The 19790-nt window shown below is 32.5% G+C and overlaps 1 protein-coding gene across 1 annotated transcript; it reads right to left on the bottom strand.

Annotated features, from left to right (window-relative positions):
* Positions 1–60: 60 nt before the first annotated feature.
* On the bottom strand, positions 61–19305 carry LOC139849511 (uncharacterized). The gene is made up of 18 exons (XM_071839161.1): positions 19258–19305; positions 11013–11217; positions 9888–10019; positions 9684–9788; positions 9041–9196; positions 8754–8948; positions 8125–8563; positions 7246–7990; positions 7048–7192; positions 6577–6931; positions 5358–5956; positions 3465–5098; positions 3261–3341; positions 1673–1741; positions 1292–1369; positions 777–959; positions 304–549; positions 61–204 (listed from the first exon to the last, which is right to left on the bottom strand). The coding sequence occupies exons 1-18, from the start codon at positions 19303–19305 to the stop codon at positions 61–63; spliced, it is 5559 nt and encodes a 1852-aa protein (XP_071695262.1).
* Between the last annotated feature and the right edge of the window lie 485 nt (positions 19306–19790).

The following is a 19790-nucleotide window of genomic DNA, read 5'->3' as shown; positions in this document are numbered from 1 at the left end:
AGTTGTTTCAAATACCATATTATTCAATCTCTTGAAAATTATGACAATTAAAATATGTTCTCATATGGGTATAGCTTGCCATTGGTGATTAAATGAAAGCAATCTTTTCTGATAGTTGTGTAATGTGATCCATGCCAAAGCGTGTTGCCTAGTAGTGAGTATAGTTTGTAAGTTTTCAAGAGTAGTAATACGTAATTCGTCGGCCTGTAGAATAACATACATTTCAATAAATGCACAACAAAATTTAAACAAAAATTATTAATAAATCAAATAAAAATTTAACTTAAAAAAATGAGATTTTACCTGATCGCAATAGGTGCTAACAACTGACATTCTCCCTAGATTTTCAGACATTTGATTTGAATAATTGTTCATTGCTGAAAAGTCTCCTTTATCAACAAAGGATTTGCCGTTGAAAGAATCAGCTAAAGTATCTTGTAAATTGTGAACGTAAGTTGAAATTTTCATTTCTTCTTCTAAGGTTGCATCTTTCAATGAATTCATCTTACCAATTTGTCTTTCACTTAGTTCCACGTGGTTAGTAATTAACTACATGTCAAAATTACAAAAATTTAAATATATATATATATATATATATATATATATATATATATATATATATATATATATATATATATATATATATATATATATATATATATATATATATATATATATATATATATATATATATATATATATATATATATATATATATATATATATTCATACGTTAGATATCTATGTATATATAAAATTTCAAATTAATTACTGACCTTTACTATATTGGAGGGCCTTAGTCCACCTAACCAAGCAAGAAATTGTTCTACATGCGACATCCACGATCCAAATAAAATGCTAAATACATTTAATTTTGCTGCATTGCTTTTTTGTTTTGCTAATTCGATATAATGATCTAATATTTGTTTGTTAAGCGGATCAATTTGATTATCAGTAGACTGCAGCATCAACTTTTTTTGCAGCGTTATTACCATTTGATCATGCTCTTCGTACCAGACCAAGTATATAGATCGAAAATTACCAGGATCTGTTTAGTCAATTAATTGATATATATTTTTTTTAAATTTCAATTGTATAGAATTACATATAACTTGTTAAATGTATTGTAATATAAAATTACCAGGATTGATGTGATGACAACTCAACACCTGAAATATGTTTGTATTTTACATTAGTTTGAAATTAAATTGCTATAATGACATATTAAGATTTATTGATAAAGTTACAATATGTAAACAAATTAAAATAAAATACGCTTATAGTTTCAAACCTTTTGAGCGGCTGTGTGTTGTTCTTGAAGCTGTTGATTGAGATGTTGAATAGTATTTTGCAGATTATCTAAGCATTCCTATATTATTCAAAATCAAAATATTTTTACAAACATATTTTTAATCAATATCTTGTACGTAATTTAGACAACCAACAGTTTTGGTTTATTATAAAAGTTGGTTTTACTATTGATTATAATGAAATCAGAGTATAGCTAGTTACATATATGTTTCAAATAGATCTTTTTAAATTACAAAATTAGTGAGGTTGTTTATAATTAACGACTGAAACAATTGTGTTTCAGGTTATAAGTGATGAGTGTAAAGCGTGTTCGTGTGTACGTATTATAACCTAAACACTAACAGTATAACATAAAAAGTACCTTTTTTTGTTGGCGACATTTCTGGACTGCAATTCTTTTTTTGTTCTTAATATCTTGATCACATAATTCCTATATCATAGAAATAATTATGTTATCATGGTGAAAAGTGTAATCGATAAAAATAGAGGCAGAAAACGTTGATCAAAGACTATCATACATAAACATATGGATGATAAAGTAAGAATTGATTTAGTAAATACAAAACAATTAACCTGTTCCTCTGGTGACAATTATTTCTTCTTGTATTTACCACGTTTATTCCTTTGATTATGTGTAGGTTGCGTATAAATTTCAGTAGCTTCCACAGGATTGTTCATGTTCTGTTTCCTGGTACCTGTTACACCATCGTTGGGTATTCTGTTAATAAGGAGTTTTATAATTAAATAGAGGTATGGGATTTATTTTTAACAAAGAAGAAGCAAAATATACCGTGATTGCTGACCCTATTGTGAAGTTGGTTTGTAGTATAATTATTTTAAAAGAAAACACGTCAATGATTTGATTAGATTGTTTAAAACCTTATTTTTGATAAAAATTGAGAGTATAATTAATTGCCACTAAAATAGGAGTTTGTTTATCAATAGATTGGACTATAAGTCAAAAATGTTTGATTTACCTATTTTTTAGGCCAAAACTCACGGGTTTATTTTTGCCAATGAACTCATAAGCTAATTTCTTAATTTAATTGTACCAACAACTAATATTGATATGTTTTTTGATTTTAGTTTATTAATACCAACCGTGATTTTAAACCCAATTTTACATAACATCAGCAGCTACAATGGAACAGTTTTACTTGATCAGTCTAGACATTTTATATTTGCTACAATACATATAAATATGATAATTTAATTGTAAATCAGGTAGTCTGACCCATCTAGAATACATATACTAACACTAAACATGTTGCATATACAAATAATGAATCTGGAACAATAATTATGCAATAAAGGATTAAAGATGACTGTTAAATATTGGTTTAAACGAAAAAATCACAAATGTTATGAAATTAAAATTCATAAGACACCATCAATGCATAATAACTGATAGGTGTTTCAGTACCTAAAAAAATTAACAATTCCCACATTGAGTATTGAAAATATCTAAGTTTGCAATGGTTGTAGCTGCCAAATAACTGATCAGACTGCATCACTTGAAAGTGTTAACGTTGGACCTGCAAATGCAATAGATACACTTGTTAATCAATCTTGGAATCTGTTCTTTATCAACAAATAATAAGCAACTGCAATAAAACATGGATCAATATCAGTGTGCCAACTTATGTCCCTATATAAGCAAAATAAAGATGAATCAAATAAGAAGATAAATGATAAAACTTGTTTCACATTAAAAGTCAAGAAAACCCGAAAAAAATTCATATGATGACCAATAATTAGCGATCAATCTGAGGCATTTTAATAATCAGATTTTTGTCAGTTGGATTACAATTAGCGGTGTCATAACTACTCTTGAACAAATAATGGTGTATCTTGTTTATCAACATTGTTGACGGTTTATTAAGCCTTGAAGGATAATAAGGTAGTATTAGGAGTATTATATGTAAACAAAATAATGTAATATAATTTACCTTGAATATTTCTTTGACTCCAACATAATTTGGTAATAACAGAAATGTTGAGAAGCAGATAGGTAACTGATGTGAACATCCCTGAAATGTGAAGTCACAGTTGTAATATATAATACGTTAAAATTAAAAAAAAACTGAATTGGCTATTAAATAATATGGACATAAAAGTATTACCTATGATTTGGTTGTTATACTTTGCAAAACCTCTTTGTATACTACGTTTTTCGTTTTGCATGTGTCCTTTCCCTTGTCGTCTAAGAGGACTACTTTTAAGCCCTTTTTGCTAGTCACACGAGAAACAGCAACATATAGCTGCCCATGAGTGAAAACCGGTTTACGAAGATATAAACCAACATTAGCCAACGATTGTCCCTGACTCTTATTAATCGTCATTGAAAAACACACTGAAATAGGAAACTGCCTACGCTGAAATCTGACAGCAATCTTATTGTCAGTAGGAGCAACTATCATCCTTGGAATGTAAGTGATGTTACCAAACGAATGCCCAGTGATGATTCGTGCTTCAATTGTGTGTTCACCAAGTCTTTCAACTTGAAGTCGAGTACCATTACACAAACCTTTCGACTGATCAATGTTACGAAGTAACATAATTGGTACGCCTACTTTAAGAGTTAATTTATGGTTAGGGACTCCAGGCACTTTAAGTTCATTCAATATCTCAGGTGAATATAACTGTTGTGCAAATAAATCATCATCTTTATCCAGACAAAGACTATCTGAACTATAGTAGACTTTTTCATCACCATCTATGTTGGACAAAACATGATCATTGATAGAGTCAACTTGTTCATTAGTAGGAGCAAGTATGGCTCTATCTTGGAAGAATTTAGGGTTTGACATATTCTCACGAAGTCTAGGATAGGTGGAGTCTATAATAGTCTCAATGGGGTTTTCGTTGGTTTTAAGCAAAATATCGTCTTGGAAATCTATATCTGCTTCACCATCATTCGGCAAGTTAAGCTTTCCTTCACCAATTTTTAGAATCCAATATGCAAAGTCAGCTAATTCAGAATCGTACATTTCATTAGTGCCACTTCTCAAACGCATGTTCTTGGTTAGTTCTAACACAGTTATATCTCTCCATAAATACGAAGAATGTAGTGATGCGTTAACTATCTCTGCTCTTGTACCTCTTTGTATGATAGGTAGAATTTGTCGAAAATCTCCACCAAAAACAACGACCTTACCACCAAATGGTTTATGTTTCGCTTGTGGACGGATAATGTCCCTCATAGTCCTATCAAAAGCCTCAAAACAGTGTTTGTGCATCATGGGAGCTTCATCCCAAATGATTAGTTTTGCCTGATTCAAAAGTTTAGCAAGTTCACTATCCGGTTGAATAGAACAAAAAGAATCTTCTAGAACATTAATTGGAATGGAAAATCGAGAATGTGCTGTTCGACCACCGGTTAGTAGTAAAGCTGCTATACCGCTTGATGCTACATTAATAACAATGTCTCCACGTGATCTAATAGCTGCTGCAAGGGTTTTCCAAACAAAAGTTTTACCGGTTCCACCATATCCGTAAACGAAATATAATCCAGCAGCTTGTTGATCAACAGTAGCAATAATAGTGTCGTAAACTACTTTTTGCTCCGTTGTCATGGTAGCACATAAGGTACGATGCTCTTCTTCAAGATCAGCAATGTTGTAGTTCAATTCATCTTGTATTAGCATGTTGCAAGAAGTATTTATGAATTCATAATCCGGAAAGGGCATGTTTGGTATATTTTTCAACGTTGCACCTGAACGATTTAACTCAATTTCAATTTTAGCCAGAGCCAAATTGTGAAGAACGTTTGTCAATTTGTCAACATCTGCACGAAAACGTGATATAATATATAAGTATGAAGAAAAAAAAGTAAGCTGCCAAATTGCGGTATCATTAAAGAGTAACGAAATAATATATTCTAAAATTCAAAATATTTTTAAGAACAAAGTATGCTTATCATAAAACAAAGTGTTGCATAGGGCATACTTTATTTTAAATTTAATTTATAAATTTACTTTATTACAAAATAACATATGATTAAATTTGATATAAAAAATAAAAAGGAATTGATATAAGTAACATACCATTTGTTCTTAACCTTTCTGGAACTTCGTGTTTGAGATCATCAGATAGTAAGTCACACGTTTCTTTCCATACACGGTCTGGACAAGCAATACTATCTGATGTAATTAATGATACAAACAATCCACGACAATAGTGTTCAGAAGCCCAAGTATGAGTCTCTTTAATGGAAGCAATGTATTCCTTGTCATCATTTAAAAGTCCTAGTGCGTAACATGCTTCCTTAAATGAATCATGCACCTTACCATCAACCGTTCGTATATCTTCAAAACACGTTGGTCCACTTACCTTGTTCAATAATATACGAAGATAGTAAGACTCACCTGATTTAGGATGCACAAAATGGATCCGTCCAACAGTTTTCTGGCTTGTTCTTTTAGTCCACTTTCGGGTATTACCATTCCAAACATAGTATCTTGGAAATTCAACATAAGTGTATTGGCGTGCTTCATTATCATGTCGATTTCGGTTCATCCATTCTATAAATTGAGAAGCACCCACTGATGGCTTTTCAAGAACAGATTCCATGGGCTCGTCTTCATCAAATACAATTGGTTGGTGGTCTGGCAGGTGAAAAGAAAGTCTGTACACTGCTGGTGACCTATTAACAATTTCGTAATTAAATAAATGCCAAGAGGCCTCACACGCTGAAATGTATCTGCAGCTATAATACTCAGCTATCTCATCTTTCTCCTTTTTTCATACAGTTACTGTTATCTGCGGTAGTAGCATCTTCTTGAAATGACACGGATATCCTATCTGGACCCTTGTTTATATATTTGAACAAATATTTTATGGATCCAATTTGATTGCACGACTCGACGTTGATATGAGCTTGGTATTGTTTCAAGAGTGTTTTGTTGTATGGAACAACGTTCCGGCACAATAACATTTAATAGTTAGCGGGTAATATAAATAAATTCATACATTAAAAATATTTGCAACCATGGCTGTTTATAAATAATTAAGCATAGAGCAAATTTATGATATTTTTAATTATTAATGATAGTTTAATTAATAGGCTTAACATTTAGTTGATACAACTAAAATTATATTTTGACATGGAAAATACGATGTTTAGAACACACATTTTTACCAAATTCTAAATTATGTGAATTTTTAATATATCGTACGTACTTATCTCCCTACTTAATTAAAAGCTGAATTATGCAGTTCTTTAAAAAAAACTTGTTAAAATAGAGTGGTGGAAAAGGGTCTGACCTGTTGTCAAGTTTCGAGTCCTTTTTCATAATAAAGTTCCCATCGTCACGTCTCCTATACAGAGGATATCCTTCTTTATCAAAATGTGTTTCGTCTGTAAAATCCTTAGGAAAATGCTTTGAACACTCTTTGTTTACCATACAAGGACATGAAAGGTGTTTTGGGCCACAAGGTCCGTGCATCATAAAATCCTGGACAAGTGTGTACAACTCTGGATCGTCTTCTTTGTTTGGTATTTCAGCGCATATAAACTTATCTATGTCCTCTGGATTTGGTATTTTGTCTTCTTTGTCTATAAATATGCATATATGCGCATGTGGTAGACCTCTTTTTTGAAACTCTATGACATAGAGATCTGTTCATCGTAAGTTTATATATTAGTAAGCATGGCTATAAAATAACTTAACAAATAGTAATTTAAATGTAATGTTAATTAAAATGAAGATCTTGCAACATTTAAAAGTAACTTACGTCCTTGTAGTTTACCAAAGAGTTTCTCTTTCTTGATTTGTTTCATTAATGCATCCAACTTAATCTTAAAAACACAGGTGGTTATATCAGGACGGTCTTCGGGTTTCAAATTATATGGTTCCAAAAACCTAAGAATTTCTGGCCACTGAGAGTTGCATGTGAATGTTATAAAAAATCAGGATAGCCAAATGCTCTAACAATGGCCATGGCATCCAAGTAATTTTGCTGCATATATCGTGCACCACCAGTAAAGGATGATGGTAGTGTCACTCTAGTTCCCATAATCGATACATCATTATCCCCTGAATTTTGTGCCTCGTATAAAGAAGATAGTTGCACCCTTCTGAAAGCTTTTTGATTGTTTCTAATGTAAAAAAGCCTTGTGTTTTCAACCATTGTATAAGCATCAACTATAAACTGCTGTAATAATTTTCTAGACAACAATATCAATGATGTTTCATTTACCCTCTTTTGCAACCGAAAAGCAAAAAACTCTCTTATGGTTAGTTTTGAATGACCTGTGGCATCCTCTATCTCCACACCCTTATGAAAAATTTCTGGTCGATATCCATCCTCTGCATACGGAAACAATATAGGATATTGAAGCGCCAGATAAGAAGGATGCAACTCACTGATACGTTTTAAACCTTTAGAACGACTATCCAAAATAATGTCCCTTTTGTCTGTGGTGCCATCAATATCTCCGATTACCAAAGCAGCTACCTCATCAGCTGTAGGTAGATTATAAGTCCTTCCATCTTTAGCTCTACTTCCAATTAATTTAATTTTTATAGTTTCTTTTTCATTCATGTCATACCTATCTCTTGCCATTCTAAATTTCTTCACTAAAGGATTCGTTTGATCCAGCAATCCTTTTAATCTGAAAACAGTGTCAGAATCCAGGCCATATTGGCTTGTATTACTGCTTGCATTGTGTGAATTGCTGTCATAAATAATAAGTTCGAAAACCATTAAATGCATTCATGTTATGATTAAAGTAATATTTAGAGATAAACTGGTATGAAATATATTAATTTTGAAACCTTACAAAAAATGATAGAAGATAATATTTTATACCTGTATGCATTAATTCGGTTGTCAACCTCATGTTTAGTATCGTAAATGTACAACTGACAAAATCTTGGCTCTTTTCCCGGCTGTGGTATTAAGCTTCCTCCAAGATGGTAATTTTGACCACACATACGATAAACATAAGGACCCTTACCTGAGTTAATTTTATGATCCACCTTCCCAACAATAGATGTGAAACTAAACATCATGTTATAACGTTTGACATTTTCAACAAACTTCTTTGACCTGTCCGAAGTTCCTGAGAAAAGTTCCATGAGTAACTGTGGGGGTTTATTCAAAGTTGGAAGTTCTACTTTTCCGTTTAAACAACATAGAGAATATATCTTTTTCGTGAAACTCTTGTTGCCGCGCATTGCTTCAGATTTCCATAAGCATGCTTTACAAGCGTTACACACATATATAGCATCTCCAATGTCTCTATATTCTGTATACATCAAAGAGAGTTTAAGCGGGGACTTAATTACTTATATTCTTATAGTTTCTTATGGTTACATGGTGTATCTAATTGAATTTGTTAAAAATAAATACTTAGGTTGGTTACTACTTTTGCAGTTGATATTGAATATGAGGTAGTGCACTAATAGTACAATATCAGAATAATAATATATATCAACCTGTCGATATTCCAGCCATCTTTGCAGATTGAGAGTCAACAGACTGAATGTTAGACTTTTGCGTAGCAGAACTTGCACAGGGTATCAAGTCGTTAGAGCTGAAAGCGTATTTTGGTGGTCGTCCTCTACGCTTTGTAATAAGGTCTTTATTGGATTTTATTGGCAGCTGTATCGAAGATGAAGATGAGTGTTGACCTGTAAAAAATATTGAATTTGAGAACACTATATACTTAATAATAAGTTGATATGCATAAATTAATTTGTGTTATAACAAAATTCTCATTAACCTTCCGAGCTTATTGTGTCGTTTTCTGAAGACGGCTCAACCAAATAAGTATCTTGTTGTGGATATTTCTTTGGTCTTCCCCTTGGTCTAGAAATCCGTTGAGTGTCCGACAAATGCCCAAGATTGGATGTCATGCTGCTTCCACATGAAGTTATGCCTGATGAAGTTTTTACGTTTCTATCGATAGTTGTGATTGTATTGACTTCGGAACTTATCGTGGTCAAGGAGGAAAATTGGTGAATTCTACTATTTTCCTTGACTACATGAACTTCACTTGTTATGGCTGTTGGAGGAACTGAGATTTTTTGAAGTGCTTATTAGTTAAGAATTCTTTTAAAAAAATTAAAAAAAAAAGTATAGAACATCTAACCGTTAGTATTGACATTGATGGAACTTGTTATTGTGTTGAAGGGAACTGGTTGTGTGTTTTCTAAATTGTAAATTGGTGGTCTACCTCTACGCTTAGATCCTTTTGAACAATCAGATACCGTATTTGGTGATTGGGAATATGTAGTTTGGCAACGGACATCTGGTATGAAAATACAGAGCACAAAATCGTGTATAATAATAATAAACTTGAATAAAATGGATTACTTTTCAGAACCATTGATTTACTATTTATTGTTTTAAAGAGAAGTACTTACCATTCTTTGGTAACCTATACGGAGGCACGTTTGATGTTGGAGAAGAAATGTAGCGTGAAGTAATAAGTTTTGATGGTGTTCTTGGAGATTTGAATTGATCCGGAGCTGCAAAATCATCAAAAAAGATCATTAGGTACACTGTTAATTTTATGAAAAATATAGGATAAGTTTTCATATAATTCAGCAAAGTAACAACATGCTTACTGTTAGTTATATTTTTCAGTACTGAAGTTTGTCGATAAGATGGACTCTGTATGATTGGACTTTGCTGATAAATTGGTTGTCTTTGTGAACATGAGGAATCATGGTGTTTTGAGGTTGCATCTGTATGAGAACCTGCAATAATATGTATGCAATTTACATTTGTAGTTGTATGATTCATAATTAACAATTTAAAATGGTTAAAACTCCATTAAACTGTGGGATAAATTTGGGTCCAACAATTAACGTATTCTCACATTTGAGATTTACAATCAATTGCAAACAATTGTTCTAATATAAGCATAAATTGATTGTTACAATTAATGTAAGCTTAAGAACAAGGGAAATTGTTCAAAATACATTTTTTTTAAAGCTTCAAACAAAATACACTTTTTAAAAAAAAATTGTATTTTTACACCATTCGGTAGACGGAATTTCTGTCTACCACCTTTATCTGTCGTCTACTACCATTTTTACAAAGTAGTAGACAGTAACAACAAGGTAGTAGACAGTGAGAACAAAGCAGTAGACAGCCAATTACAAGGTAGCTGACCGTCTACTGCCTTGTTGTTATTGTCTACTACCTTGTTGTAGGTGTCGACACCAATAATACATATCAGTCGACACCTACAACAAGGTAGTAGACAGTAACAACAAGGCAGTAGACGGTCAGCTACCTTGTAATTGGCTGTCTACTGCTTTGTTCTCACTGTCTACTACCTTGTTGTTACTGTCTACTACTTTGTAAAAATGGTAGTAGACGACGGATAAAGGTGGTAGACAGAAATCCCGTCTACCGAATGGTGTAAAAAGACAAATTTTTTTTTTAAAAGTGTATTTTGTTTGAAGTCTTAAAAAAAATGTATTTTCATCAATTTCCCTAAGAACAATGAATATATTTAGTTACATTATTAATTACGATAATCTATGAGCTCCCGATTCGGGTTTTTAAAATGTTTTTACATTATAAATTATAACAATTAATCGGTTTCACTAAGTTGTCCTCTTTCTATGCCTCTTTAAAAAAAAAATCCAATTATGTTGATTCTTGCTCATAATTAATACTGCATTACACAAAATACAATACAAGACTTGGGCTTGTGGAAAGACAACAGGCCCTAAATTTACTTGATCCAACATTAGCTAAATCATGTAATTCGATTGAACCACCAAAGCTTGGCTTGAGTCGTATCGGGTGGGATCCAATTTGGGGTACTGCCAACTCAGGTTCAATTCTCACTCCAAGCAGGGAGTTTCCATCCTTTGATGGTATTTCCAACATCAATGCGATTTGGGAAGGTCTCTTGGGGGGTTTTTGTTGGATTTGTGTGCACTGACACAACACATAACTATATTACTATTTACATATGAGCCTATGGGGTCACACACTTAAGCACTTAGACATCAATTATTATATATTGTTGATATATAATTATAACTCGTTGTTTTGAAAAACATAATTTAACTAAAATTATTGGATAAGCTTTATTCAATTGGAATTAAAGAAACATATTCATATAATATGAAGTATATATGCGTTCTTGGTTGTAAGCCAACATTTCATGGGAAATGAAATTGGTACAGACACAAACATATTTCATATTATCTTATCATATTATCTTAATTATATATTATATATAATAGTACAAAATAAGTTGTTTTGGTTAGTGGGACGGCAAAAACAAATATAAATAAAGATATGGTATAGGATTGTAGATGACAAATTGTTTTGACTAATTATTAAAAGCAAACCGTGTTTTCTTTTCGGGTTATTAAATTCACTAGCTCAATTAAAAGAATCACAAGTTGTAAAACTCTTCGAAGTGAGAGACGGCTATACATAGACCAAGAGGACACAACCATTTAGGTGCTGGAAAAAACACTACTAAGGATTTCAATAGAATAAAAACCTCAAGTGTTATTTTATGGATATAAGAGTTATAGCAACAAGAAGAAAAAGTGTTTTCGTTTTCGATCGATGTCAATCAAAAAGAAACAAATAGTTTTCTTCTTTCTTTTCAATCAATCATAAAACAATATGGGATATTGTTTTTGAGTTATAAGGACTAGCATCTGATCGGTGTTGTATGACGTGCTGTGTGGATCAACCCTAGATATATTCATACACTTTGAATATATGTTTCAACCTAGACATGGAGAGTTCTTTCTACCGCTCTTGCATTGCTCGCTAAAGGTATATCTAAACTCCTCTTTGTGAATTTATTACTTGACAATTATTAGTGGTGTAATTGGATCTTGTTGGGATCGTTAATCGTGTGAATGTTTTACTTGAAAGTTTATTATAAATAATAAAAGATGTTTATTATTAAATAAAAATATGTTTATTTTCATGTTCCGCTGCGTTTATAAAATTTAAAAGTACACACGGTTTTCCATCAGTGGTATCAGAGCCGCTTTTACACCATCTTAATTGTCGCGTGATTTTCTTTAGATTTAGCTTTGTGGTGTATTGGTGAAAGTCAAAACATTTTTTGTTTTTAAAGTCAACTCGGTTGATCTAGACTTAACCTCATGACGCACAAATATAATTGAAAGAATATCACTACTTTAAATTGTAGATTTAATTATTATGACTTGAATAATTGTTATAATTGTTGAGTGTTTATTTCCATGGTTATACACATGCATTGTAACCATGGACAAGCCATATGTAGATTTTTAATAATGTAGTTATTAAAATTGTGATTGCATACATAGCCCGTAATACCCCGACCTATGTGTTTGATTATATGTGAATGTTATGATTGTTGGTCATGGCAATTTTAAGCCATGTTGGTTATTGATTTATTGAAAGGCCATTTTGAAGCCAAAGTTGTATTATATTTATTTTTTATTTTCATAGTATTGTATTTAAGTTTATTTCAATTTGTAAAAGTACTAGTTTAGTTGCATTTTTAAATTTAAATAAATGTAACAAGATGAAGATTGAAGATAAAGATACAACATGGAGTTTGACTTAGAAGATGGCGAACAGGTCAAGTTGACAATGATGGCGTTTGTCAGGTTTTCACTTGATTCTTGAATTAAGTGGGAGCTACGATATTACCCTTAGTTTGACCTCTTGATCCCATGCCGGCTCATGAGATCAAGCATAGGATTTTTGGGCTAGGCTATGTATGTGTGTATGCATGGTTGTGTTTTATTTTACGCATTTATATTTAATTGTTGATTATAAATGTTTTTTGATGAAAACATTAAATAAAACTCTAACGAGTTTCAAAGATTAAAATTGATGATTTTAAAATAAGTTAAACTCTAACGAGTTTAATGTTAAATGATTTTGAAAGTCAAATAATATATATGGACGACATCTTTTAAAACTGTTTTAAAACGATACACGTTTGTGTATTTGTTATTTTTAATATCCTATAAATTAAATAACAAATTAGACGCACAAACATAATCGACATATACAATTAGTTAAAATGTTTTTTTTAAACTAATAGTGTAGCGAATCTTGTGTGCATGCATTATTCGTTAACACAAACATTTTCTAAAATACCCGTCAAATTTAAGTCATGCCATCCAATGAGCTTGCAAACACTCCTCGTTATTTTTCTAATCTAGTGAGACTAGGCTGAATTATAGCCACGGGTTGGATTTTTCGATCTAGTGAGACTAGCGTGAATTTTCACTGTTTCCAAATTGGACGACTTAATCGTATTCACGGTGAGACCTGAGTTCGAGGCAAGGATGGGACAAACATGCCATTAGATAATAGTGGTTTGTTGGACTACATATATCTCTAGGTCCCATAAAGATCTAAGAGTTATACTTGTAATGCAATTGGTACCCGCTACCTACCAATAGACTTCATAACTGCTAGCTGATCAACAGATGTGGCTATGGAACCTCTATGTGGATCTTAGGCTTTCGTAAATTAATTGTTTTTAAAAATTATAAAAACTTGGGTAGTTAATTTATTAAAGCGCAATATCGAAAATACTAAATTGAATCTTATATCTGTTGTAGATGTCAAATAATCAAAACGTAAACCAAAACACACTTCCTTCTTTGTTGGAGAAGGATAAACTCAATGTTCAAACTTCCTAGACTGACACTGCAACCTGAAAATTGTTCTCAAGCATGAATGGAAGTTGAACAAAATTAGAACCCTTATCCGATCCTCCTGTTTGCGCAGCTCCTGCTGCTAAGCAAAATGCTTATCGGAAGTTGTTCAATGAGTAGGAGAAGTAGGATGAAAGGGTGAAAAAGAATAAGTCGAATACTTTGTGGAAGGGATATGATAAATCATTTGCCAGAAAAATATTTCACCATCCAAGAAGGAAATTCCAACAAAAGACGCCGAATGTTTCCATTGTGGAAAGGTTGGCAATTGGAGAAGGAAATTTTCCTATCTACCAATCTGAGCTGAGAAAAGGCAATGCTAGTAAGACTAGAAATCTCAAGTATATTTCATATACAGTTATATACTTCTTCTAGTGATTCCTAGATCATTGCTAACCGGTTGTGGCCTTCACACCTGTAACAATATAAAGGGATTGAGAAGAAATAGTATACTGAAGAAAGGCACACCGGATTTGCGAGTGGGCAATGTGAATCAAGCTTCGATTGAAGCCATTGGTCACTATGAGCTTACTCTTCCAAGTGGTCTTATTGTTTTGTTGGAACAATGTTATTATGCTCCTAGTATTAGGAGCAATATGATTTTAAAGATGCTGGTTTTGAACTTGCATTTACGCACTTTGATATTTCAATTTCTAAGGATAATATTTTTTTTATCTTAATGCCTATCCAAGTGATGGTATTTTTGAAATTGATATGCATTGTGTGATTTCAAATGAGATTTCTATGTATACCTGTACCGCCAAGCAATTCAAGCAACGCTTGAATAAGACATATCTATGGCATTGTCATCTTGATCATATTAACAACGCATTTCAAAACTCCATTCTTATGGACTTTTGAAATCAAATGGCTTTGAGTCATTTGATGAATGTGAGTAATGTTTATGTGAAAGGATGACAAAAGCTCATTTCTCCGACTTAGGTGAAAGAGCTACATATCTTTTAGGACTAATACATATTGATGTATGTGGCCCTTTATAACAATGTCTAAAAATGGTAAGTCTTACTTCGTTACAATAACCGATGGTTATAGTAGATATGGTTATGTTTACTTGCTGAAACATAAACATGGAGTTTTTTGAAAGGTTTGAAGTCTTTCAAAATAAAGTAAAGAATCAGCTTAGAGGGACCATTAAATCACTTCACTCTGATGGAGGAAGTGAGTATATGAGTCAAGAGTTTTTGGACCACCTGTAGAATTGTGGGATTGTCTTATAATTCACTTCACCTCACACACCATTACTCAATGGTGAGTCTGAATAGAGGAATCGAACTTTACTTGATATGGTTTGATCTATGATGAGTCTGACCACTCTAACACGGTCTTTTTGGGGTTTTGCATTAGAGTCTGTTGTAGGCATACTCAATATATTTCCAACCAAGAAGGTAGAAAAGACACCATGTGAAGTATGGCATGGGAAGATTCCCAAGTTGTCTTGTTTGAAATTCTGGGGTTGTGAAGTGTATGTGAAGCATGACACTTCAAACAAATTAAAACCCTGAAGTATTAAATTTCACTTTATGGGATACCCAAAGGAAACAATGGGTTATTACTTCTACTACAAAGCTGAAAACAAAGTGTTTTCTGCTCGGTGTACTGAATTCTTAAAAAAGGAGATCTTCTCTTATAAGAATTTAGTGGGAGTAAAGTAGATCTTGAAGAAATTCAAGAACCACAAAGTAACATACCTTCTATAAGCACTAGTAATCCACACGTTAAATCTGAGCACACTGTTGGTAAGCTAGAACGTGTTGCACCTGCACTTCATAAATCTAGTAGAACTCCTCACTGGCTTAAGAGGTATGATGAACCCTCTAGCTATCGTGAGGGCATGTCAGATTCTAAATCTGATAAATGACGAGATGCTATGAATATAGAGATGCGGTCCATGAAGAATAATCAAGTATGTGATTTGATTGATCTTACACCCAATTGTAAGACAATGGGTGTAAATGAGTCTTCAAAGAGAAGACTAGCATGGACGATAATGTAAACACTTTCAAATCTCGATTCGTGGCAAAAGGTTATGATGAAACTTTTCCACCGATCGTGAGCTTTATAAATTAGGATACTTATTGCCATAGCTACTTTTCATGATTATGAAGTATGGTAAATGGATATCTTAATCGCTTTTCTAAATGGCGACCTAAGCGAGGACATATATATGGTTCAGCCGAAAGGATCTATATATCATAAGCATCCTATTAAAGCATGCAAGCTTCTAAAATCCATTTATGGATTAAAGCAAGCATTCAGGAGCTGGAATCTTTGGTTTGATGAGAATATCAAAGATTTTGGTTTTTCTCAAAAACAAGATGAGCTCTGTGTTTACATTAAATCTAGTGGGAGCAAAGTAGTCTTCTTGATCTTGTATATTGATGACATACTGCTTATTGGAAATAACATTTCAACTTGCAAGATGTCAAGTCTTGGCTTGAAAACGTTTTTCATAAATGATCTTAGAGAAGCTACTTATATACTTGGAATCATGATCTATAGAAATAGATTCAAATGGCTTATTGGTTTGAATTAATGTACATATCTTATCTTATAGAGATTTAGCATGCATTACTCAAACCTTGGAGCATTGCTGTGAAAAAGGGCATATCCTTGAGTAAATCTCAAAGTCTTATCACACATGATGAGATAAGACGAATGAAATGTATCCCATATGCTTCGGCTATAGGATCCATTATGTATGCCATGTTATGTACTAAAATGATGTCTCGCTAATTTTGAGTTTGACGGGTCGTTATCAACAGAATCCAAGTGAAGAACATTGGATTGTTGTTGAGAACATTCTTAAGTATTTGCAGAGTACTTAAGATATATTTTTTGGTTTACGGTAGTTTGGAAGAAGAGTTGAAATGCTGGTTTCCAAACTGATCGAAATGATTCTCGATCCCAGTCAGGTTGTGTCTTTGTTATGATGGATGATACAGTTGACTGGAAGAGCTCAAAATCGAGAACGGTTGAACAATCTACAACAAAAGTAGAATACATTGTAGCCTGAGAAGCTGCTCATGAAGCTGTCTGGATTTAGATGTTTGTTGATGAACCCGGAGTAATTCACAACATTAATCTTCTACTAAAGGTGTATTGTGATAATTCTAGTGTTAATATACTATCGAAATAATCACAAGTACATAAAAGTATCCGACACATTCTTCGAAAGTTTGACTACATTCGTGAAGTCGAGATGAATGAAATAAGTATTCTTAAGGTTCATACAGATGATATCATGGCTGACTCGTTCACGAAGCCCTTGATGCACAACCAGCATGATGATCATGCTAGTAATATTGGACTTCGTTAAGCTACTAATCTTTTCATATGTAATTTAGTATTTGGATATCTCTGGAACATTAAACAGTTTTATCTAAATGAATTGAGATACTTGGTATGGTCGTTTTCATTTATATTACTGTGTTCTATATTAGCATGTTTAATCCATGAATAATTGTTGATTATTCTAAATCTCCATAATCGGTCATGTTATGGGAGTAACATGAATTAAGTTTATTATGAAATTTAGTTTTATTCACTGATGGTGAATAGTTAACTTGTTGAGGCCAAAATTCATATGTATTCATTGATGATGAATATTGGAACGACCCAATCATGAGATGTCACTACATGGATCGTCGTCAATAGTGAATCTCATAATGGTTATGTCTTTGTGTCCTTAGACATGAGATGTATATGTTGGTTTTTGATTGTATGACATATTATACTTTGATATGTTTAAACGCTATCCTGAACAAGGTAGTTATAAAGGCCATCATCGGGTATGATGTAAAGTACATGACGAATGCATATAATCAAAATGGAATTTATTTCTCTATGTGAGAGTATGATACCATTGGGCCCCTCGATGAAAGTGAATGAATATTTACACGGCCGTGTCCAAGCTATATTGATTGATGATCAATTCTAACTTGGTGATCACATTCAGTTTTTCTAGATCGAGAAACATAATTGGTTGACGAATGAGAATGACTGGATCCATGTCTCATGTCAACCCGGTATCGACAATAAAGGGACATAAGACGCTCAATCATTAAATTATTTTTAATAATGATTTTCCGTTTAGCTGAAACAATAACTCGTATGTTTTTAGGGGCACTGGCGTGTTGCTAGACGCTTACCATTGTCTATATAGTTACCAGATGTTGTGTTATGCACAAGTGGGAGTTTGTTGGATTTGTGTGCACTGACACAACACATAACTATATTACTATTTACATATGAGCCTATGGGGTCACACACTTAAGCACTTAGACATCAATTATTATATATTGTTGATATATAATTATAACTCGTTGTTTTGAAAAACATAATTTAACTAAAATTATTGGATAAGCTTTATTCAATTGGAATTAAAGAAACATATTCATATAATATGAAGTATATATGCGTTCTTGGTTGTAAGCCAACATTTCATGGGAAATGAAATTGGTACAGACACAAACATATTTCATATTATCTTATCATATTATCTTAATTATATATTATATATAATAGTACAAAATAAGTTGTTTTGGTTAGTGGGACGGCAAAAACAAATATAAATAAAGATATGGTATAGGATTGTAGATGACAAATTGTTTTGACTAATTATTAAAAGCAAACCGTGTTTTCTTTTCGGGTTATTAAATTCACTAGCTCAATTAAAAGAATCACAAGTTGTAAAACTCTTCGAAGTAAGAGACGGCTATACATAGACCAAGAAGACACAACCATTTAGGTGCTGGAAAAAACACTACTAAGGATTTCAATAGAATAAAAACCTCAAGTGTTATTTTATGGATATAAGAGTTATAGCAACAAGAAGAAAAAGTGTGTTCGTTTTCGATCGATGTCAATCAAAAAGAAACAAATAGTTTTCTTCTTTCTTTTCAATCAATCATAAAACAATATGGGATATTGTTTTCGAGTTATAAGGACTAGCATCCGATCGGTGTTGTATGACGTGCTGTGTGGATCAACCCTAGAGATATTCATACACTTTGAATATATGTTTCAACCTAGACATGGCGAGTTCTTTCTACCGCTCTTGCATCGCTCGCTAAAGGTATATCTAAACTCCTCTTTGTGAATTTATTACTTGACAATTATTAGTGGTGTAATTGGATCTTGTTGGGATCGTTAATCGTGTGAATGTTTTACTTGAAAGTTTATTATAAATAATAAAAGATGTTTATTATTAAATAAAAATATGTTTATTTTCATGTTCCGCTGCGTTTATAAAATTTAAAAGTACACACGGTTTTCCATCAGTTTTCCCAACTTTCGATGGTACCGCAAACATCGTCGGGAATTAGGTTTTTCCTAACGCGTGTGTGGGTGACAAATGAGAGCATTTGATGTCGATATCGCAGTTCAAAAAAAAAAAATGTAATTCGATTGAAGTGTTTGAGATGTATGCTTGTGAGACTTCTATACCATACAACTATTGTGTTTTTGATGATAACTATGGATATCAAGAGCCTTCTGGATCCCAAGGAGCCAGCTTTCTCTGAAGATCAACTTTTTATATGTGGACGTCACATGCATCTGAGGGAATCTAAAACCGATCATATGACTGTCGCTGAGGAACAAGGTCGTAAGTTTCTTGGGCTATGGTTTCAGTTTACCACCTTCCACACATATGCACACTAAGAAAGTATATGTTAAAAAGATAGAATATGTGAAACATTCAGTCCATAACCAAATCTGCGTATCGAGCAGTTCAAAACATTATCTTGTACGACATGGTTAATTACTTTAAATCCAATAATAATATAATAACTAGTT

Source organism: Rutidosis leptorrhynchoides, chromosome 5 (genome assembly GCF_046630445.1).
Source record: "Rutidosis leptorrhynchoides isolate AG116_Rl617_1_P2 chromosome 5, CSIRO_AGI_Rlap_v1, whole genome shotgun sequence".
NCBI classification, from domain to species: Eukaryota; Viridiplantae; Streptophyta; class Magnoliopsida; order Asterales; family Asteraceae; genus Rutidosis; species Rutidosis leptorrhynchoides.
The sequence above is the reverse complement of the archived record's forward strand: the minus strand, read 5'-3'. Positions and strand labels throughout refer to the sequence as shown.

Bases quoted from the DNA above. Each gene is read 5' to 3' on its own strand.
- LOC139849511 (XM_071839161.1), bottom strand. From the start codon at position 19,305: ATGTTTGCGGTACCATCGAAAGTTGGGAAAACTGATGGAAAACCGTGT. The intron at 8,949-9,040 runs GTTAATGAGAAT...TATTTTTTACAG, and splicing joins CGACACAATAAGCTCGGAAG to GTCAACACTCATCTTCATCT. The intron at 550-776 runs GTCAGTAATTAA...TTTGACATGTAG, and splicing joins GGCCCTCCAATATAGTAAAG to TTAATTACTAACCACGTGGA.